General features: G+C 51.5%; 1 protein-coding gene across 1 annotated transcript in view; it reads right to left on the bottom strand.

Annotated features, from left to right (window-relative positions):
• The window catches only part of robo4 (roundabout, axon guidance receptor, homolog 4 (Drosophila)), a 138,997-nt gene that overhangs the window by 32,234 nt on the left and 83,332 nt on the right, over positions 1-23,431 (bottom strand). The window contains exons 12-15 of the mRNA XM_078198846.1: positions 20,683-20,725; positions 20,464-20,594; positions 15,930-16,244; positions 9,546-9,611 (exon numbers count right to left, since the gene is read on the bottom strand). Of these exons, the coding sequence (XP_078054972.1) occupies positions 9,546-9,611; positions 15,930-16,244; positions 20,464-20,594; positions 20,683-20,725 (555 nt within the window). The remainder of the gene's footprint in view (positions 1-9,545; positions 9,612-15,929; positions 16,245-20,463; positions 20,595-20,682; positions 20,726-23,431) is intronic.

Genomic DNA, 23,431 nt, shown 5'->3' on the forward strand with positions numbered 1-23,431 from the left:
GTATACCCACAGCGCTGTTAGGGAAGGTGTTCCACGATTTTGACCCAATGACAGCGAAGGAACGGCGATATATTTCCAAGTCAGGATGGTGAATGGCCTGAAGGAGAATGTCCAGTTGGTGGTGTTCCCAAGCATCTTCCTCCCTTTGTCCTTCTAGATGATAGTAATCATGGATTTGGTAGGTGCTGTCAAAGGAACTTGGTGAGTTCCTGCAGTGCATCTTGTAGATAGTACACACTGCTGCTACTGTGTCGGTGGTGGTAAGAGTGGATGTTTGTGGATGGGATGCCAATAAGGTGGGCTGCTTTGTCCTTGGATGGTGTTGAGCTTCTTGAGTGTTGTTGGAGCTGCACTCATTCAGACAAGTGGACAAGTATTCCATCTCCGAACTTGTGCCTTGTAGATGGTGGACAGGCTTTAGGGAGTCAGGAGGTGAGTTACTCTGCACAAGATTCCTAGCTTTGACTTGCATCCACAGTACTTATATAGCTAGTTGAGTTCACCTCCCACCAACCCCAGATGTTGACAGTGATCTTATCGTGTCTTTAACGGAAGGAGTACGTGGCAATGTAAGTATCCCGCTCTTTTCTCTCTCACCCACACCCCTTGAATTGTGGAATATCAATAAAATTTGATTGCTAACTAGTGATTGGCAAGTTTTATCCAAAAGTTGCTTCTATTCATATCCCTTTTCCTAGTCTTACAAACACAACACATTTTTTATGTCAATATATTGCGACAGGTAATGATCATCTTACCCTTAGCTTGTCAATAGCTGCAACTATACTCCTGAAAATGTTGAGGGTTTTAACTGCAGTGACTCCATTCCATCTACATTTCTGGGCTCAGGCCACAGCACCATAGCAACCGACAAATGATTGAGCAGGTCTATCCAGCCAAGTGCATGCCATGCAAACTGTGGGCCAGAACAGATGGCGGGTTGCACTCTCTGTGGGTCTGTTTCTAGTTGCCATTGAGTACCTGTAGAGACCACATCTCACCATGACACACCGCAATGCCAGGGGGAGCAGGGGAAACTCATATCTTACAGTGTCAACTGCAAAACAGAGGTCAGTGCCAATGGTAGTTTTACAACGGGAAGGAGCACTTAAAAGGAAAGCTAATAGCTCCATCTGTCCGACTGGCATGATTAATTCCCTGTTTGCGTGCAGATTAAAATAAATCACTTGCTTTGTACAGTTTTTGACTTGATCCAATCATAGTATAATGATACATTAACCTATGTAACTTCATTATTCTACAGACTGTCCGACGACGTATTGTACTATGTAATCATATACTCCAAGTATCATATATGACTATAGGCTTCATATATAACTAACTTTGTGCATATTGTCCTCGCAACGCAAAAAATAATATTGCTGGAAATCAGAAATAAAAACAGAAAATGCTGGAAGTATTCAGGACTGCCAGCAGCTGTGGAGAAAGAAATAGAAAGAGAAACACATTAATGAAATTCAAGATGGCGCCAAAGCGAGGCAACTTCTTGCGAACTGTGCCCAACGTTCCCTCAAATTCTATCTTTTAATTTCGTTCTGTGCTTTTAAAACTCTAACTTTTAAATTCTGTAACAATGCTTTAATTCCTACCTGACATTACGTGATCTTTCTCTACATGCTCACTCCCCTATGTACTCTATGAACGGTATGCTTTGTCTGTATAGCACGCAAGAAACAATACTTTTCACTGCATCCAAACACAATTCATTCATGGGACATGGGCGTCGCTGGCTGGCCAGCATTTATTGCCCATTCCTAGTTGCCCGAGAGTCAACCACATTGCTGTGGTTCTGGAGTCACGTGTAGGCCAGACCAGGTAAGGACGGCAACTTTCCTTCCCTAAAGGGCATTAGTGAACCAGATGGTTTTTCCGACAATCGACAATGGTTTCATGGTCATCAGTAGACTATTCATTCCAGATATTTTTTATTGAATTCAAATTGCACCATCTGCCGTAGTGGGATTTGAACCAGGTCCCCAAGAACATTATCTGAGTTTCTGGATTAATAGTCCAGCGATAATACCACTAGGCCATTACCTCCCCGGAATACAAGTGACAATGATGAATCAAATCAAAGAGTTCATGTTTCAGATCAATGAATTTTGTCAGAATGTTAACTCTCTCCACAGATGCTGAGATTTTCCAGCATTTCCTGAGTTGGCAAATGAAACAGAACCAGTCAAAACTGGGGGGGAAATGGCCACTGTTTGCAGCAAAATATATCAACATGAAAGCCCATTTCCAGCCACAACCTGTCTGTTTTAATAGCACAGCAGAGAGAGTTACGCTGCAGTCACTGAATATTACCAGGCTGTAGAACAACTACCTACTGATATAATATTACCTAATACTACTCGGTGTACATCAGCGGCTTATTGTATTACAGCTGGCCAGGGGTGAAAACTTGAATGTTATCAGTATTACTGAGCAGTGAGCCCATTCATTACTGGTGGAAGCAAAGCTCCTCCTATTGGCTTCCCTGTGAATTCCTCTCCACACCAAGCGTGGAATTTTCCCCTGTGAAGCCTGAGATTGCCGGCACGCGCAGAAGTGGGAGTGAGTCCAACTGGTGGTTGGTTGGGGGTGCAGGTTAGCTGAACACATGTGATCTTGCGCTATTCCAGTCATTATTCATCACCCAGAAGGGAAAAAACATTCAGACCAGTATTCTCATTTCCCTGTTTTACCATCTTCTCCTCCGGGCAGTACAGAGCCTGGCGAATCTCATGGCGCACCATATTTATTGGGCACCCAGACAACCATTCACTCAGTGCCGGCCAGGAGCTCTGCATTCTGCATCCTCAACAATGTTGAGGAGAAGGAAGCAGCCCTCGGACGCACGGTCCAGCGATGCCTTCCCGGGATTCTCCTATGGGCCATCCAGAAAAGGTGGGAGGTGCTGTCTCCCCAAGATGGCAGCAGGAGGCCGCAGGCAGCCTGGGAGACGTTGCAGGTTACAGGGGTGGATTAGCACCCATAGCGCCCAAAAACAGAAGAGGATGAATGATCTACTCACCAGGGTAAGTACACCAGCTACTCACTGTGAACTGACACTCTCATACAGGCATCAGACAGCCTGAAGGTCAGAGTGCACAGGGATGTCACACACGACCAACACATGGGGCATCAGCATTGGGTGTGTGCTAACCACTTTAAACCCTCAATCACTTCATCACACCCTTGCTCTCTCCTCTTCTCCCTCGCTCTCTCCTCTTCTCCCTCGCCCTCTCCTCTTCTCCCTTGCCCTCTCCTCCCTCGCCCTCTCCTCTCCTCCCTCGCCCTCTCCCTCGCCCTCTCCTCTCCTCCCTCCCCTCTCCTCTTCTCCCTCGCCCTCTCCTCTCCTCTTCCCCCTCGCCCTCTCCTCTCCTCTTCTCCCTCGCCCTCGCTCTCTCCTCTTCTCCCTCGCCCTCTCCTCTTCTCCCTCTCCTCTCCTCTTCTCCCTCGCCCTCTCCCTCTCCTCTTCTCCCTCGCCCTCTCCTCTTCTCCCTCGCCCTCTCCTCTTCTCCCTCGCCCTCTCCTCTTCTCCCTCGCCCTCTCCTCTTCTCCCTCGCCCTCTCCCTCTCCTCTTCTCCCTCGCCCTCGCTCTCTCCTCTTCTCCCTCGCCCTCGCTCTCTCCTCTTCTCCCTCGCCCTCTCCTCTTCTCCCTCTCCCTCGCCCTCTCCTCTTCTCCCTCTCCCTCTCCTCTTCTCCCTCTCCCTCGCCCTCTCCTCTTCTCCCTCTCCCTCGCCCTCTCCTCCCTCTCCCTCGCCCTCTCCTCTTCTCCCTCGCCCTCTCCTCTTCTCCCTCGCCCTCTCCTCTTCTCCCTCGCCCTCTCCTCTTCTCCCTCGCCCTCTCCTCTTCTCCCTCTTCTCCCTCGCCCTCTCCTCTTCTCCCTCGCCCTCTCCTCTTCTCCCTCGCCCTCTCCTCTTCTCCCTCGCCCTCTCCTCTTCTCCCTCGCCCTCTCCTCTTCTCCCTCTTCTCCCTCGCCCTCTCCTCTTCTCCCTCGCCCTCTCCTCTTCTCCCTCGCCCTCTCCTCTTCTCCCTCGCCCTCTCCTCTTCTCCCTCGCCCTCTCCTCTTCTCCCTCGCCCTCTCCTCTTCTCCCTCGCCCTCTCCTCTTCTCCCTCGCCCTCTCCTCTTCTCCCTCGCCCTCTCCTCTTCTCCCTCGCCCTCTCCTCTTCTCCCTCGCCCTCTCCTCTTCTCCCTCGCCCTCTCCTCTTCTCCCTCGCCCTCTCCTCTTCTCCCTCGCCCTCTCCTCTTCTCCCTCGCCCTCTCCTCTTCTCCCTCGCCCTCTCCCTCTCCTCTTCTCCCTCGCCCTCTCCCTCTCCTCTTCTCCCTTGCCCTCGCTCTCTCCTCTTCTCCCTCGCCCTCGCTCTCTCCTCTTCTCCCTCGCCCTCGCCCTCTCCTCTTCTCCTCTCCCTCTCCTCTTCTCCCTCTCCCTCGCCCTCTCCTCTTCTCCCTCGCCCTCTCCTCTTCTCCCTCGCCCTCTCCTTTTCTCCCTCGCCCTCTCCTCTTCTCCCTCGCCCTCTCCTCTTCTCCCTCGCCCTCTCCTCTTCTCCCTCTTCTCCCTCGCCCTCTCCTCTTCTCCCTCGCCCTCTCCTCTTCTCCCTCGCCCTCTCCTCTTCTCCCTCGCCCTCGCCCTCTCCTCTTCTCCCTCGCCCTCGCCTCTCCTCCCTCGCCCTCGCTCTCTCCTCTTCTCCCTCGCCCTCGCTCTCTCCTCTTCTCCCTCGCCCTCTCCTCTTCTCCCTCGCCCTCTCCTCTTCTCTCTCGCCCTCTCCTCTTCTCTCTCGCCCTCTCCTCTTCTCTCTCGCCCTCTCCTCTTCTCTCTCGCCCTCTCCTCTTCTCCCTCGCCCTCGCCCTCTCCTCTTCTCCCTCGCCCTCGCTCTCTCCTCTTCTCCCTCGCCCTCGCTCTCTCCTCTTCTCCCTCGCCCTCGCTCTCTCCTCTTCTCCCTCGCCCTCGCTCTCTCCTCTTCTCCCTCGCCCTCGCTCTCTCCTCTTCTCCCTCGCCCTCGCTCTCTCCTCTTCTCCCTCGCCCTCGCTCTCTCCTCTTCTCCCTCGCCCTCGCTCTCTCCTCTTCTCCCTCGCCCTCGCTCTCTCCTCTTCTCCCTCGCCCTCGCTCTCTCCTCTTCTCCCTCGCCCTCTCCTCTTCTCCCTCGCCCTCGCTCTCTCCTCTTCTCCCTCGCCCTCGCTCTCTCCTCTTCTCCCTCGCCCTCGCTCTCTCCTCTTCTCCCTCGCCCTCGCTCTCTCCTCTTCTCCCTCGCCCTCGCTCTCTCCTCTTCTCCCTCGCCCTCGCTCTCTCCTCTTCTCCCTCGCCCTCGCTCTCTCCTCTTCTCCCTCGCCCTCGCTCTCTCCTCTTCTCCCTCGCCCTCGCTCTCTCCTCTTCTCCCTCGCCCTCTCCTCTTCTCCCTCGCCCTCGCTCTCTCCTCTTCTCCCTCGCCCTCGCTCTCTCCTCTTCTCCCTCGCCCTCGCTCTCTCCTCTTCTCCCTCGCCCTCGCTCTCTCCTCTTCTCCCTCGCCCTCGCTCTCTCCTCTTCTCCCTCGCCCTCGCTCTCTCCTCTTCTCCCTCGCCCTCGCTCTCTCCTCTTCTCCCTCGCCCTCGCTCTCTCCTCTTCTCCCTCGCCCTCGCTCTCTCCTCTTCTCTATCATTCTTGGTCTCTCATTTGACAGCATCCAAAAACCTGTGTTCAGGTGAGTTGACCTACTCAGTTCATGGTAGGGCATTGGGGAGAGCTATAGAACAAAGAGATCTAGGATTACAGGTTCAACCTCCTTGAAAGTGGAGTCACAGGTTGACAGAGAGGTGAAGAAGGCATTCGGCATGCTTGGTTTCATTGGTCAGAACATTGAATACAGGAATTGGGACATCTTGTTGAAGTTGTACAAGAGATTGGTAAGGCCACATTTGGAATACTGTGTACAGTTCTGGTCACCCTATTATAGAAAGGCTACTATTAAACTAGAAAGAGTGCAGAAAAGATTTACTAGGATGCTACTGGGGCTTAATGGTTTGAGTTATAAGGAGAGGCTGGATAGACTGGAGCGTAGGAGGCTGAGGGGTGATCTTACAGAGGTCACAAAAATAATGAGGGGCATAGATCAGCAACATAGTCAATATCTTTTCCCAAAGGTAGGGGAGTGTAAAACTAGAGGGCATAGGTTTAAGGTGAGGGGAGAGATACAAAAAAGGGTACAGAGAGGCAATATTTTCACTCAGAGGGTGGTGAGTGTCTGGAACAAGCTGCCAGAGGTAATAGCAGAGGCGGGTACAATTTTATCTTTTAAAAAGTATTTAGACAGTTACATGGGTAAGATGGGTATAGAGGGATATGGACCAAATGTGGTAAAAACTGGGCAGCACGGACAAGTTGGGCCAAAGGGCCTGTTTCCATGCTGTAAACCTCTAAGACTCTATGACAACTCAAAAGCAAACGAGGTAAAGGAGGAGTTATATCTGAAATAATGAAGGAGTTCTATCTGAAAATGGTAAATATTTAAACGGGGTGGCATGTGAACAAAGAGAGGGAAGGACGGGGCATCATTCAAACTCCAGGTCAAAGTTCACTTAGACTGGATCCGGGCTGACCCCTTAGGCACAGGCTCAGCGCTGAGCCTGTGGTCAAATATCCTGCTGACATTCGCTGTTTCGATGTACAAATGACTGCAGAGCTGTAGTTCCTGTGGGACTGTAAGTCCAGTCACTTTTGGAGACTGGAGCGTGAAGTATCAGGCGAATGGATCAACTGTGAATTGGTGCTGCTCTCTAGGGGCGGAACCCAGTAACTGCTGGACATGAAGACATTTGAAAGACTGATTGCACACATCTCAGAAACATCCTATAAAGAGCAGCGCTGAATATCTTTGGGGCAGTTAATTTCAGGACAAACCCCTGCGTGCAGTACACACAAGCACAGCTCACCTGATTCTTCCTAAAGACGGCACCCTCCAATATCAGTGAGCGGCCTAGAACTGCACTGCAGTGTCAGTCTCGACCAGCGGGGGGCAGCCTGCAGCTCAGGGGCCACATGCGGCCCATCTGGGTTCTGAGTGCGGCCCCATCAGATATTTTGTTGACCGTTGCCCATGTGCAGGGTTGCCAAATTCCACTGATTTCCATCCCAGTCGTTATTTTCCTACCGGTGTGACTGAAGTGATCCTCACGTAAAGCAAGGGTAAGTGAAGAGAGGTGGGTGCTGATTGCTCACAGCATTGACTGTGAGAGCCGTGCGTTCCCTCTGTGTCCAAAGTGTCAATATTTCTTTTGCTTTTACCATTTGAACTTGATGACAGTTCTATCAATATGTGAATGATTATTAAGCGTTTTCTATAACTTGTAATGAGATGTCCGCCGCGTATTAAATGTATTTAATCTTATTCATGGAGTCATGGTTAGTGAACAAGCCCGATTTCAACCCTGTGGCCCACTGAGGTGAAGGAGGACCAGCCATGTTGCCCACTCACTGGCCTAGGTTTCCCGTCGCTGATCTGGATTGCGTGTTTCGATTGTGAATTGGAGATTGAAGCCATCATCTGCACTGGCCCCAAAGTGAGGGACACAACTAACTGACTTAGAAAGAAAAGCAAGTGGTTTCAGATCCTACAAGGCTGGAGCTCAGGCAGAATGATATATAAATGACTTACATCCTTCCCAGGACAAATGATGGCAGGGAGCAGGACCAGGGGTGGAGACTCCCTCAACCTAAGCCTTCTGCGGGACCCAGTTTTGTCATGCCTGCTGGTAGGCTGATGAGTGGAGGTACATCAGCTTCCAGGGTCTAGGTCAGATGATTTGCACTGGGACTGAGTGCCAGTCACTATTAGTGTTGCATGTTTACATCATGGAGCTATGTAGAGATGACACTGATTTCTATGTGTGTAAGAAGTTTAACAACATCAGGTTAAAGTCCAACAGGTTGTTGGACTTTAACCTGGTGTTGTTAAACTTCTTACTGTGTTTACCCCAGTCCAACGCCGGCATCTCCACATCATGACTTCTATGTGTGTAGCAGGGTTTTTAATCACAGTGTTTTAAATTGTCTGCTCCCTGCTTCAGGCTGCTTTCTACAGTTTTACTTAGTGTTCTTGAGACCACAGTGAGACTTAACCAAACAAGCACAGTTACCAGACTCAAATAAACAAAAACACAACAACTAAACACTATAGTTAATGATGAGCTTTGTGAGAGAAGGGTGTGTGTGTGTGTGCTTGTGCGCAGTTGCCCAGTTAACCTTGATGTTTACACTTGAAACTGCTATTTTAGCCTGGGTGAGAAAGGTTTTGAGTTGGACGGAAGGAAAATCTCACCAGCAGTGCAACTCCTAATCAATATCCAGTGACCCAGTGGCACAGTGGTTAGCACTGCTGCCTCACACCTCCAGGGACCCAGGTTCAATTCCGGCTTTGGGTCACTGTCTGTGTGGAGTTTGCACGTTCTGTCCGTGTCTGTGTGTGTTTCCTCCGGGTGCTCCAGTTTCCTCCCACAGTCTAAAGATGTGCTGGTTAGGTTGAGGTTTAGGCTTTAGGCCATGCTAAATTGTCCCTTAGTGTCAGGGGGATTATCAGGGTACATGTGTGGGGTTATGTGGATAGAGCCTGGGTGGGATTGTGGTTGGTGCAGGCTCGATGGGCTGAATGGCCTCCCTCTGCACTGTAGGGATTCTTTGATTCTATAACCCTTCTGGAAAGTAAGAACTGCTAAAGAAGACAATTGATTCACTTTGCAAATCACCCATGAAGAGTGGCAATCTTGGGTGTAATATTGAGGGCTGGTAACATCCATGAGTCAATGCCTCAGGAGATTAGTAAAAACACATTGAAATGATATCAAATATAAAATTCCGTGCCATGTCAAATAGGATTCAGAGCAGAATTTGGGAGAAAGCTGTGATCACCGCTTGATGGATATTTCACTTTCACTCCCAGGTCTTTACCTTCATGATGGGGGGATAAGGTGAGAGTTTCAGTTGACAACAAATGGTGAATGTACCTTTGTTCTCTCAGAGCACTCCCAGGTCAGGTATATTCGAGGTCGGATGAAGAATGCATCCCTCTCTACACAGTGTTCACTCAAACCTGGACACTGATTGCTCTTGCTTCACAGTTGATAGAGAGGCGAGAAGCCTGTTCATAGGCCGTGTGAGCTTTAACTGAATTAACGATGTTGCGCACTCTCCATTTTATTCAGTTTTGGCGGAACCAAGTTTCTTTTCATTCATATTTAATAACACTCCCCACCTCTACAATCTGTACAATCTCTAATAGAGTCATTCTAACTAATGATGGGGAAGGAGTCACCAAGCAATTGGAGCCACTCCCCTCCTAATTGTCCCTCCCATCTCATTCGGTGATGTCTACCCCAGTAACCCCATCCCACTCCTCCAATGGAGAGTGAGAAACTGCAGCTACAGACATTGTACCATAATATAGTATGTGCCCTTCCACTTCTAGAGTAAGACCTTAATTTTCCATCCTCCCCGGGGATATTGCAGTCCCTTTCAGCCAAGATCCCCAAAATGAAAAGTAACTTCACCATGATAGAGGCAGTGTTTTACCTTTGCGGCTGGATCCAGGGCTGGTGACCAGGTTCCGATTGACAGTAATGACGGATCCATTATTTTCTAGAAACGGAATCAAAAGAATTCCGTGAAAAGATATTGGTGCTAAAAGCACATCAGTGTTCATGCTTCCACAGAACACACACAAGCCAGTCATAGAATTTACCCCCAGCACGTGCTGCTAGAGTTTGTTTCGTGGATCAAGGGTCTACAAAATGTCCAAACCCCCACCTTCCCACGGATCTAGAAAACTTTTCCTCATTCCATTTGCAATTTAAATCAAACAGAATCCCAGAGTAATTGGCTTCACATCGTGTACACTAGGTTCTGCAAAGAGTTAGCAAAATGGGAGATTGGGGCCACTTCACAAATCTCCTGTGAACGGTGCCTGATGCTGTTTTAGCATCACCCTCATCCTTTTTCTCTGAGAATTGCAAGGAGTTCCATACTTACCCTGCCATGAAAATATTCTACAAACTGCAGCTCAGGCAAAGACTTCCAGCTCAGAAACTGAGCTTAAGGCACTCTAACTGGGAGAAGAGGTCAAAATCCTGTAATTTTTGGATTAGTTAATGCGTTCATACGAAAGTCTTCCACCCAGTCTCAATAAAGGGCATTTAAAAGAGCCGATAAAATAAACAGGTTATAATAAATGGGTTAAAGTTGTTCATTTTGGAAGGGAGAACAAAAGAATAGAGTATTATTTAAATGGAGAAAAACTGCAGAAAGTTGCATTGCCACTGTCCGACCGTGTCCCTCACCCCTGGGGGCAATACATACCTTTGCACCCCCCAGGGAGACTCCCACCCAAGTCTGGGTGAACCTGTTGTAACCTGCGCCGTGACGTCACGTCAGCGCAGCGTCAATATATGCCAGGTGGATCAATATTTGGCAAGGGGGGGTGGGTTAATTATATTAAAATCTACTTAAGTAAGCCCCCACCAGCATTCACACGGACATCAAACGTGGGTTCAAGATCGCCCCCAGATAGATTTTTGATCAGGAAGGGAATCAAGGGTTACGGGGAAAGGGCAGGAAAGTGGATGTGAGGAATGTCGGGTCAGCCATGATCCTAGTGAATGGGGCAGCAGCCTCGAGGGACCGAATGGCCTTGTCCTGTTCCTATTTCTTATGGTCTTATGGTTATAATAGAAAAGTTAAAAAATGAATGGGTTAAACTGAACATTTTAAATTAACCGGATTAGAATAACTAAACTGCACAGTTTAAAATAGAATGAATTAAAGAAATGAGTTAAAAAGAAGATAAACAGATAAGAAGAAGATGCTTTAACACATTAAATACCACAAGGGAAGTAAACAGGTCAAACAGGCTAAAATAAACAGAGTAAATAAATGAGTCAATATAAATAGCTTAACATAATGGGTTAAGATCAACGATGGGCCGACTGGCCTCTTTCTGTGCTGTAGGGTTTCTAAGAGTCTAAGATTAAAACAGATAAATTGGTTAAAATGATTATGATAATTATTGACTAATATCTTAGTTAACTGTAGGCGAACTCAGTAGCAGTTTGGTACTCTGTCACAAAGCAAGATTCCAACCAGCTCCATTAATAACCTAAATCATAGTTCAAGGTGACTCATAGTTACTACGGAAACACAAATCAAGAACATTTTTTGGAAGGGAGAAGGATTTGAAATGGGGATTTTCCGGCCGCGCTCACCCCAAGGCCGGAAAATCCCGCCCGAGGTCAACGGACCTTTGCATGATCCTGTCCCGCCTGCTTCCCGTGGCAGGCAGAACGGGAAAACAATCGACTCCATTAGCTCTGAGGATAGGAAAGGCAGGGTCCTGTTGGATAAACTGCCGTGGGCTCAAACAAGAGGAATATATATAACCATTCCCCTGAACCGCGCACACACACACACACACACACACACACACGTGAGGGGAAAGGCGGACAATTTATGACATCGAGTGTGGGGAGGCTTTGCAACTGTGACAGGTGGTCACAGCCCCTATTCTGTCCTTATCTCATGTCCAATCCCATATATGTCCAACAAGAATTGCTGCACAGTGATGAGGAACCCGAAACTATTCTTCACTTTCTTAATCAGTTAGTGGTGAGGCCGAAAATAAGACTACTGCTAAAGCACTGGCTGCAATCAGCTACCTCAGTGTAGACCAATGATTAAACTTGGGACCTTTCTTGTTCTGTGCAGTAACCCTCTACCTTGAGTGTTTTGTCTTCCTCAACATTTGTGACATTCCCCAGATTGAATTCTTAAGGTTATGTTTTCTTATTTTTTTATTTTCCAGTTTTCTTTCTTTCCCTCCTTCCCTGAATTAATTGTACTCGCCATCTAACAGAGACCTCTGGTACCTCATAAAACTGTCCATTATAGTGACTGCACTCAGATAGTGACACAGATCTCTGAAGAGTGAGAGAGAGAGGGAGACAAGGGGGTGGGGGTGGGGGGAGGGGAGAGGGAGACAAGGGGGGGGGGAAGAGGGAGACAAGGGGGGGGGGAAGAGGGAGACAAGGGGGGGGGGAAGAGGGAGACAAGGGGGGGGGAAGAGGGAGACAAGGGGGGGGAAGAGGGAGACAAGGGGGGGGGAAGAGGGAGGCAAGGGGGGGAAGAGGGAGGCAAGGGGGGGGAAGAGGGAGGCAAGGGGGGGGAAGAGGGAGGCAAGGGGGGGGAAGAGGGAGGCAAGGGGGGGGAAGAGGGAGGCAAGGGGGGGGAAGAGGGAGGCAAGGGGGGGGGAAGAGGGAGGCAAGGGGGGGGAAGAGGGAGGCAAGGGGGGGAAGAGGGAGGCAAGGGGGGGAAGAGGGAGGCAAGGGGGGGAAGAGGGAGGCAAGGGGGGGAAGAGGGAGGCAAGGGGGGGAAGAGGGAGGCAAGGGGGGGAAGAGGGAGGCAAGGGGGGGAAGAGGGAGGCAAGGGGGGGAAGAGGGAGGCAAGGGGGGGAAGAGGGAGGCAAGGGGGGGAAGAGGGAGGCAAGGGGGGGAAGAGGGAGGCAAGGGGGGGAAGAGGGAGGCAAGGGGGGGAAGAGGGAGGCAAGGGGGGGAAGAGGGAGGCAAGGGGGGGGAAGAGGGAGGCAAGGGGGGGAAGAGGGAGGCAAGGGGGGGAAGAGGGAGGCAAGGGGGGGGAAGAGGGAGGCAAGGGGGGGAAGAGGGAGGCAAGGGGGGGAAGAGGGAGGCAAGGGGGGGAAGAGGGAGGCAAGGGGGGGAAGAGGGAGGCAAGGGGGGGAAGAGGGAGGCAAGGGGGGGAAGAGGGAGGCAAGGGGGGGAAGAGGGAGGCAAGGGGGGGAAGAGGGAGGCAAGGGGGGGAAGAGGGAGGCAAGGGGGGGAAGAGGGAGGCAAGGGGGGGAAGAGGGAGGCAAGGGGGGGAAGAGGGAGGCAAGGGGGGGAAGAGGGAGGCAAGGGGGGGAAGAGGGAGGCAAGGGGGGGAAGAGGGAGGCAAGGGGGGGAAGAGGGAGGCAAGGGGGGGAAGAGGGAGGCAAGGGGGGGAAGAGGGAGGCAAGGGGGGGAAGAGGGAGGCAAGGGGGGGAAGAGGGAGGCAAGGGGGGGAAGAGGGAGGCAAGGGGGGGAAGAGGGAGGCAAGGGGGGGAAGAGGGAGGCAAGGGGGGGAAGAGGGAGGCAAGGGGGGGAAGAGGGAGGCAAGGGGGGGAAGAGGGAGGCAAGGGGGGGAAGAGGGAGGCAAGGGGGGGAAGAGGGAGGCAAGGGGGGGAAGAGGGAGGCAAGGGGGGGAAGAGGGAGGCAAGGGGGGGAAGAGGGAGGCAAGGGGGGGAAGAGGGAGGCAAGGGGGGGAAGAGGGAGGCAAGGGGGGGAAGAGGGAGGCAAGGGGGGAAGAGGGAGGCAAGGGGGGAAGAGGGAGGCAAGGGGGAAGAGGGAGGCAAGGGGGGAAGAGGGAGGCAAGGGGGGAAGAGGGAGGCAAGGGGGGAAGAGGGAGGCAAGGGGGGAAGAGGGAGGCAAGGGGGGAAGAGGGAGGCAAGGGGGGAAGAGGGAGGCAAGGGGGGAAGAGGGAGGCAAGGGGGGAAGAGGGAGGCAAGGGGGGAAGAGGTAGGCAAGGGGGCAAGAGGGAGGCAAGGGGGCAAGAGGGAGGCAAGGGGGGAAGAGGGAGGCAAGGGGGCAAGAGGGAGGCAACGGGGGGAAGAGGGAGGCAAGGGGGCAAGAGGGAGGCAAGGGGGGGGAAGAGGGAGGCAAGGGGGGGAAGAGGGAGGCAAGGGGGGGAAGAGGGAGGCAAAGGGGGGGAAGAGGGAGGCAAAGGGGGGGAAGAGGGAGGCAAAGGGGGGGAAGAGGGAGGCAAGGGGGGGAAGAGGGAGGCAAGGGGGGGAAGAGGGAGGCAAGGGGGGGAAGAGGGAGGCAAAGGGGGAAGAGGGAGGCAAAGGGGGAAGAGGGAGGCAAGGGGGGAAGAGGGAGGCAAGGGGGGAAGAGGGAGGCAAGGGGGGAAGAGGGAGGCAAGGGGGGAAGAGGGAGGCAAGGGGGGGAGAGGGAGACAAGGGGGGGGAGAGGGAGACAAGGGGGGGGAGAGGGAGACAAGGGGGGGGAGAGGGAGACAAGGGGGGAGAGGGAGAGGGGGGGAGAGGTTGGAGAGGGGAGGGAGTAGGGTAAGGAGGAGAGGAGTGGAGAGGAGAGGTAGGAGGGGGTGGCAGGGTGGCACAGTGGTTAGCAATGCTGCTTCACAGCGCCAGAGACCCGTGTTCGATTCCCGGCTTGGGTCACTGTCTGTGTGGGGTCTGCACATTCTCCCCGTGTCTGCGGGGGTTTCCTCCGGGTGCTTCGGTTTCCTCCCACAGTCCCAAAGACGTGCAGGTTAGATGCATTGACCTCAACAGGCATCAGAATGTGGCAACTAGGGGATTTTCACAGTAACTTCATTGCAGTGTTAATGTAAGCCTGCTTGTGACTAATAAATAAACTTTTCTTTACTCAGAGGAAAGGGAAGATGGCAGCAAGGGGGAAAAGGGGGAGGGAGAGAGGAGGGTGCAGGGAGTTGGGGCACAGGAGGGCGCGGGGGTTGGGGCACAGGAGGGCGCGGGGGATTGGGGCACAGGAGGACGCGGGGGATTGGGGCACAGGAGGGCGCGGGGGATTGGGGCACAGGAGGGCGCGGGGGATTGGGGCACAGGAGGGCGCGGGGGATTGGGGCACAGGAGGGCGCGGGGGATTGGGGCACAGGAGGGCGCGGGGGATTGGGGCACAGGAGGGCGCGGGGGATTGGGGCACAGGAGGGCGCGGGGGATTGGGGCACAGGAGGGCGCGGGGGATTGGGGCACAGGAGGGCGCGGGGGATTGGGGCACAGGAGGGTGCGGGGGTTGGGGCACAGGAGGGCGCGGGGGTTGGGGCACAGGAGGGCGCGGGGGTTGGGGCACAGGAGGGCGCGGGGGTTGGGGCACAGGAGGGCGCGGGTGGTTGGGGCACAGGAGGGCGCGAGGGGTTGGGACACAGGAGGGTGCGTGGGGTTGGGGCACAGGAGGGCGCGGGGGGTTGGGGCACAGGAGGGCGCGGGGGGTTGGGGCACAGGAGGGCGCGGGGGGTTGGGGCACAGGAGGGCGCGGGGGGTTGGGGCACAGGAGGGCGCGGGGGGTTGGGGCACAGGAGGGCGCGGGGGGTTGGGGCACAGGAGGGCACGGGGGGTTGGGACACAGGAGGGCGCAGGGGTTGGGGCACAGGAGGGCGCGGGGGTTGGGGCACAGGAGGGCGCAGGTGGTTGGGGCACAGGAGGGCGCGGGGGGTTGGGGCACAGGAGGGCGCGGGGGGTTGGGGCACAGGAGGGCGCGGGGGGTTGGGGCACAGGAGGGCGCGGGGGGTTGGGGCACAGGAGGGCGCGGGGGGTTGGGGCACAGGAGGGCGCGGGGTGTTGGGGCACAGGAGGGCGCGGGGGGTTGGGGCACAGGAGGGCGCGGGGGGGTTGGGGCACAGGAGGGCACGGGGGGTTGGGGCACAGGAGGGCACGGGGGGTTGGGACACAGGAGGGCGCGGGGGGTTGGGGCAGAGGAGGGCGCGGGGGGTTGGGGCAGAGGAGGGCGCGGGGGGTTGGGGCACAGGAAGGTGCGGGGGGTTGGGGCAGAGCAGGGTTCGGGGGGTTGGGGCACAGGAGGGTGCAGGGGGTGTCAAGAGGGAGAGGGAGAAGAGGGGGAAGGCAGAAATCAGTCAAATTTCCTGCTTCGCATCTGTAAATTAATCTTTGTGATTGCTGTGAGGCTGGAGGAAAATGAGAGGTCTCCCTGAGTTGAATGACCTGCTGACAAACGCCAGCAAGGCTCAAAACATGTGAACTGGATAAAGTGCCAGAAGACAAATGATCACACATGGAACCATTTCACTGTGACGGTGCCAACACTATCAACAAAGGAACCATTCTTGAGATTTTTTGAAAAATGGAATCTTCTAGAGCTAATGGGTGATTTAAATTCTCACCATTATTGCAGTTTTTGTCCCACAAGTCTGGGTTTGGCTGTAGGTAGGGTGTTGGTTTCCACGGTAACTTTACAGCCTGACCAAGGCTGTTGACGTTGTTTTTATTCATGTTATTTTTCAGCAGTGGCAGCGGACTTTGGTCTGGAGTCGGCTGAATGTTGTAGTTGGAGATGGCAGACCTCTGCGAGAGCGGAGTACTAAACGTCTTCAAGTCTTTTCCTTTAATGTCAACGCTGAATGTCCCATACAGGCTGTTATCGGGCACTATGAAGGGGTTTTGGTCTTTCAAAGCCTGGGCCTTCTCAATCGATGGACCTACAAAGGAAAAAAGAAGCTTCAGAGATGAGGGGCCTAGACTTCTTGTTCAGGGAGGCAATGGCCTAGTGGTATTATCATTAGACTAATAATCCAGAAACTCTGGGGTCTCGGGTTCAAATCCCGCCATAGCAGATGGGGAACTTGAATTCAATAAGAAAAAATCTGGAATTAAGAGTCTACTGATGACATGAACGAAAACATTGTCAATTGTTGCAAAAACCCATCTGGTTCACTAATGTCTTTTAGGGAAGGAAATGTGCCATACTTACCTGGTCTGGCCTACATGTGACTCCAGGGTCACAGCAATGTGGTTGACTCTCAACTGCCCTCTGAAATGTCTGAGTGAGACACTCAATTCAAGGGTATCTAGGAATGGGCAATAAATGTTGGCCAGCCACTGATGTGCCCCATGAATGAATAAAGCAAAAGAAAAATCAACAAAGTGGCATAAGTGAGTGGAACTTAACTATTTTAGGCCAGTATGATGATGATAGCTTGGTGACACTGTTTTTGATAGGATTAAAACTAACAGTGCGCTGTTGAATCTTGAGTAAAATCAACGTCAAAAGCTACTGCCTCTACCCATTACTTCATCTGGAAGGTCTTTACTGTCTAATCAATGAGGAAGTAATCTAATTGGAGCTAAAATATAGACAGCTCTAATGAATCATTGCAGCATCCTTCATGAAGAGCTTAATTTCACATCTTAAATAAATCTGCTCAGGCCTCTATCAAGAAATGAAATAATTACACATTTGTGAGTTACCGTTGGTTTGTTATCTGATTCTGAGATTTATTGAATGCTTAGGAAGATAGGAAGAGGAGTAGGCCATTCAGCCCATCGAGCCTGCTCTTCCATTCAATTAGATCATGACTGATTATCTATCTGAATGCCACTTTCCCACGCTCTCTCCATATCCCTTGATGTCATTCATCTCTAGAAATATATTGTTTCTGTCTTGAATGTCTGAGCTTCCCCGGATCTCTGGAGTAGAGAATTCCAAAGATTCACCACCCTCTCGGTAAATAAATTCTTCCTAATCTCAGTCTTAAATGGTCTGCCCCATTTCTGACACAATGGGGGCAATCTTACCAAAAAGTTCGAGTCCAGATCAGGCAGGAATACAGGAAAGTTTCAGAGCCATTTTTTTGGGCAAGTTCAAATCGGCTATCTTATCCATTCAGTGCATGAAAAAAAAAGCAGACACAGTTTCTCGCTAGTAGGGGGAGGGAGGTGGGGCTGAAGTCACCTGAATGCTGCCTGAGAGCAGCAGGGGGCGCCATTGCACATGCACGGGTCTTTTTTTTTCACTTAGTACAAAAGAGGTTTTACTTAACATTGTAATCTTGCAACACTTGTCGACACAAAACGTGACGTACACTATACGAAAACAGCACTATATTAAAGCTCCGCACGGGTCTTTAGCAGCAGAGACCCGTCACTCAGCCTCTGCTGCTCTCAGCCAACCTCCCTGAGAAAAGCACAGCAACTCCCCCTAGCCACTACAGGGGCCTGCGGTCTATTGCAACCCCATCCGCCTGGGATACCCCCTTCCCTCCCCCACCACCCTGCAATCACCTGCCCAACGCACCCCCACTGCAATCGCTGGCCAAACCCCCCCCACCCCAGCAATTGCCTGCTCGACTCGACTCTCTCCACATGGCGAATCATCCCCCCCTCCCCCACTGATCCCAGTGCAGAGTGGCAAAGGGTCCCCCCTACATCCTTCCATTATTTCTGCGCGGAATGCACTGCGCCCCATAGCCCCACCCCTCACCGTCGACTGGCCATCCCTGGTCTGCCCCCCACCCGCCCCAGTAGGCCCTGCCCCCTCTGTCCCCACCCGCTTGGCAATTCCCAGTGGGCTGTGCCAGGTGCCAGGCTGGCAGTACAAAAGGGGTACCCTCCCCTTGCCCCTGACCTCCCCGAGGGACCTCAATGGTCTCCGGTTCTATCAGCGAGGCCTGCACGACTTGTCCCCTTGACGATAGGGTCCCGGGCTCATTAATTCAATGTAAATTCTGACTTCAATATATTTGAATAAATGATTCAGTCTTGCATCGGAAATGGGCTGACTTTGCTGGATATCCGGTGCCGGTAAGATCACGAGAGGCGAGAAATAGCGCGCGAACCCGATTTCTCGGCTCTCGTGATTTTACCAGCTCGCCCCGCCCATCGGCCAGCAGGGCGCAACAGTAAGATCGGCCCCAATGTCCTCTCTCACTGACCAGCCAGGGGAAGCAGCCCATCTACAGCCCTCCTGTCAGGCCCTGTAGGAATTTTGTAAGTGAGTTCATCTCTCATTGTTTCAAACTTTGGAGAATACAGGGTCAGTTTCCTCAATCTCTCCTCGTAAAACATAGAAACTAGAAGCAGGAGTAGGCCATTCTGCCCTTTGAGCCTGCTCCACCATTCATTTTGATCATGGCTGATTATCTAATTCAATATCCTGATCCCACCTTCTCCCCATATCCCTTGATCCCTTTAGCCCCAAGAGCTATATCTAATTTCATCTTGAAATCGCTCAACATTTTGGCCTCAACTACTTCCTGTGGTAGTGAGTTCCATAGATTCATCATTCTCTGGGTGAAGAAGTTCCTCCTCACCTCAGTCCTAAAAGACAATCCCGGCACCCCAGGGATTAACCTGGTGATGGAGAATGAGGTTCTTCCCACTCCTTGCATCCAGCTCAGAAACAAAGCATCACATCTAATATATGAGAGATGGAATGTATAGTAAAAATGCTGTATTCTTTCCCTTAGGGGATCCCCATGGAACTTTTACTTCTAATATGTTTAGCAGCCAAACTCTCGCATTATGTTAGGATGTCACCTCGTTGGGTTGAACCATCTATCTTCACTATCACCTTCACCAAGCATCCAAGGACTCTGGGTCTGTACTCGATGGAGTTTAGAAGGATGAGGGGGGGATCTCATTGAAACTTACAGACTACAGCCTGGATAGAGTGGACGTGGGGAAGATGTTTCCATTAGTAGGAGAGACTAGGACCTGAGGGGACAGCCTCAGAGTAAAGGGGCAACCCTTTAGAACCGAGATGAGGAGGAATTTCTTCAGCCAGAGGTTGGTGAAACTATGGAATTCATTGCCACAGAAGGCTGTGGAGGCCAGTTCATTGAGTGTATTTAAGACTGAGATAGATAGGTTCAAGGGGATCAAAGGTTATGGGGAAAAGGCGGGAGAATAGGGTTGAAAACATATCAGCCATAATTGAATGGCAGAGCAGACTCGATGGGCTGAATGGTCTAATTCTGTTCCCATATCTTATAGTCTTCATAAGTCCAATTGACATCAGGGGCACCAGATAGAGTTCACCATTGATTTTTCATTTGGTTGAGAGATCAACCTGCAACTAATTCAAAGCTCGGAGATGGGAGATGAGCGGGTCCATCATCTAAAACATGAACTATAACTCTTCAATATGGTCTGGATTCCACCAACTCCATTGTGGGAACTTCACCACCACAAGGACACAAATGGTGCATAGAATCACCAGCAGAGGAAGAGGCCATTCAGTCCATCACACTGGTACAGTCTCTTTGAAAGAGTTATCCAGTCAGCCTCACCTCCTTATTCTTTCCCTGTGGCACTCCAGGTATTCTTATTTAAGTCCACAGCCTCCTCATATATCGAATCTGCTTCCACCAGCCCTTCGGTCTCTGGATCATGATAACTTGCGACGCCAAAAAAAATCCCATCACCACAATGGCATAAGACAATAGGAGCAGAAGCAGGTCATTCAGCTCCAAGTCTGCTCTGCCATTCGATGAGATAACCACTCTGCTCCTTTTACTAATCAAGCTAAGCCTGTGTGCACCGGTCACTGACCATCCCACTGGTGGAAACAGTTGCCGGGATTCTCTGGCCTCTCCACGGCGCTTTTGGTCCCACTGCTGTCAAAGGCATTTCCCATTGATTCCACCCATGCCACCAAGAAACACATGGCAATGTGCCTCATTGGCGGGACCAGAAGATCCCACCAGTGTGAAGAGCCAAAACATTGCGTCCATTTTCTCTCTAATCCAGTCTACCAAAACCCTTCATCATTGTGGATGCATCCATCAAATTTTCCCCTCGCTTCTGTAAGGAAAACAAGAGAAGACCCAATCCCAACACCTCTTTTGAGTCAACCAGATAATAAAAGCAGCCTTTGTTGTGAACCATGAGCTCTGTGCCACTCCGTCATTCCCACCTCACCTGTTTTCCAGTATGTCATTCCCTCCTGGCCATGGAGCCAGAGGGGCTGCCCATTCCCGGGATTGAAGCTCTTGGAGCAACTGCTGGATTTCCAGGAATTTGACAGCCAGGGAGAATCGGTCAGGTTCATCCTGGAACAGAGCACAAAAAAAAGGTCGTCAGGCCTGCTGTCCTGTGATGAACCAGGGCAAACGCTCACCCCATCGCACCTCAGCTTACCTGTGCTTGATAATAACGTCTTCATTGGCCAGTCTGTACAAGCCTGCAGTGCATAAAATAACATGAATTAATGAGACAGAACTGAGGCCTCAGCGCTCTGAAGTGTCTCAGACAGTCGCTCGGTCATGTTTGCACGTGTTTCAGCTGAAGATAGGGTGAATTGTAGATGTGACAAGAAAAGGTCGGAAGAATTGCACAGCGATCCACTCCGGATGCAAAGCCTCGCAAGTGTGAGTACAAATCAGCCAGTCGTGGAAAGGATTTGGGAATCGGGGTTCCCAGCATTTCACAGCTGCGTACCAGGAAGACCTAAATTTACCTTGTTGCCCCACCTTGACTTGGTAGAGCAATTCTTTTGCTTCTGATGTATAAAATACAGGTGAAACACGGTGCGTGGCTGAAAAGCAAAAGCCACGTCCTCCTATCTGAAGCCAACACTGTAATTCTTGATTTCTTATTTCATGTAAACATGGCTAATATTGCTCCCCATGGGCCAACTAATATGTAGAACAGATTCTTAACAAAGGCACTTCATGCTGGGATAATTAATCCCTTTAAAAGCAGTTGGATGCCTATCTGGTTAGGATCAGTAATGAGGCTCATAGGGCTAGAAATGAACAGCGATCAGTGGGTCTCAGAGATTCTTGGGTCAAATCTCTCAAAAGTTCATTCAGCTTCTTCTGCTCCATTAGCTATGGTGTTCAGAAAATGCAATTCTCTTCACCTCTCTTCCTTCCTTCTCTCCACTTCTGTCTCTCTCCCTTTCCCCACCTTTCAATTCTGCCCATCTCCCTCACCTTCAATAAGAATGTACAAACAGCTAGACTGTTGCATACAGCCCTGGCCCCTGCATAGCAGGAAGGACGTGAGTCACATCGGAGATGCTACAAGGTGAGATTTACATGGATGTTGCCGGGAATGGGGAATTCTAATAATGGAAAAAGATTGGAGAGGCTGGGGTTGCTTTCTTTGAAACAGAGGAGGCTGAGAGAAGATTTAATTGAAATGTGTAAAATTATGTCAGATATGTAGGACCTATTTCCTTTAGCACAGAGTCCTCACCGTGGTACAGTGGTTAGTGCTGCTGCCTCACAGCGCCAAGGACCCGGGTTCAATCCCCGGCTTGGGTCACTGTCTGTGCGGAGTTTGCACGTTCTCCCCGTGTTTGCGTGGGCTTTCTCCGCGTGCCCCGGTTTTCTCCAACACTCCGAAAGATGTGCTGGTTAGGTGCGTTGGCCATGCTAAATTCTCCCTCAATGTACCCGAACGGGCACCAGAGTGTGGCGACTGGGGGATTTTCACTTCATTGCAGTGTTAATGTAAGCCAACTTGTGACACTAATAAATAAGTAAACTTTTTAAAAAACACAGGACATAGATCTAAAATAACTGGCGGAAGGAATTAGAATCTTATGAACCTACAGCACAGAACATATATCCAAGATTAGAGGGAAGTTAAAGAGAACCTTTGGTGAGGATCTGTAACTCACTGCCTTAAGCCTGGTAGAGGCAGAAAGTCTCATCATATGTAAAACTAACTTGGCTAAGCACTTGGCCATGGATTTAAGAGTGGCAGTAAACTGTTTAGACAGTAGGGGGCGAGTCCTCATCTGCTTATCCAGGAAGCCATGACTCTATTTTACGTGGTTCAGGCAATTAGTTGCCTGGTGTCGTGGTTTCTGCTCCCACGCCTCGCTGAGGTAGGATTTCCCACTTCCAAGAGCTGCCAGCAGTGCCACTGGGAGCAGTGGTCACTTCTGGGACTGCAACAAAAGCATCGCTGGAGGCCTGGAAGAGAGGGCAGTCAGGCAACTTCCAGTGATTGGGCGGGGGGGGGGGGGGGGGGGGGGGGTTGTGATTTTATAATAATGTAAATGCACCAATCACTCTTAAAGGATTAGATAAACATAGAACATTACAGCTCAGTACAGGCCCTTCGGCCCTCGATGTTGCGCCGACCAGTGAAACCAATCTAAAGCCCCTCTAACCTACACTATTCCAATATCATCCATATGTTTATCCAATAACCACTTGAATGCTTTCAACGTTGATGAGTCCACCACTGCTGCAGGCAGGGCATTCCACGCCCTTACTACTCTCTGAGTAAAGAACCTACCTCTAACATCTGTCCTATATCTCTCACCCCTCAATTTAAAGCTCCCCTCGTGCTAGCCAACACCATCCGAGGAAAAAGGCTCTCACTATCCACCCTATCTAATCCTCTGATCATCTTGTATGCCTCTATTAAGTCACCTCTTAACCTTCTTCTCGCTAACGAAAACAACCTCAACATATGCGGGCTCCTTTATTAAAACTAGGCACGAGAGGACAGGTATACATGGAGAGAAAGATTGAAGACATCAGCAGCAGAGCTGTGTGTTTCTGTTCTGCTCAAAAGCAAAGGTGAAAACCAAAACATGACAACTTCCTTTCTGGTGATGTCATGCTGCTATCCCTGAAAGGCATATTACAATGGTTGAGGGGAGGGGGTAGGGTTGGTGGGTATTTGAGAGGCCTGGGTAGTCTTGAAGCAGGAGCTGTTCTTGCCACTTGGCAGGTTCTCCATGGGGTACAGGATATCCAATTAGGAAGGATGCCCTTCCCCCGAGCCCACAGGCAGGCTGCCAGAGTATACTGGCAGTTTCAGTATTTGGCATAACTCTTACAGCCCCACTCCACCCCCACCGATAACATTTTCATGGTGGCACGATGAAGCCCTTAAATGGGGGAATGGGGTAATGGTCTAGCCT

Source organism: Mustelus asterias, chromosome 27, assembly GCF_964213995.1.
Source record: "Mustelus asterias chromosome 27, sMusAst1.hap1.1, whole genome shotgun sequence".
NCBI classification, from domain to species: domain Eukaryota; kingdom Metazoa; phylum Chordata; class Chondrichthyes; order Carcharhiniformes; family Triakidae; genus Mustelus; species Mustelus asterias.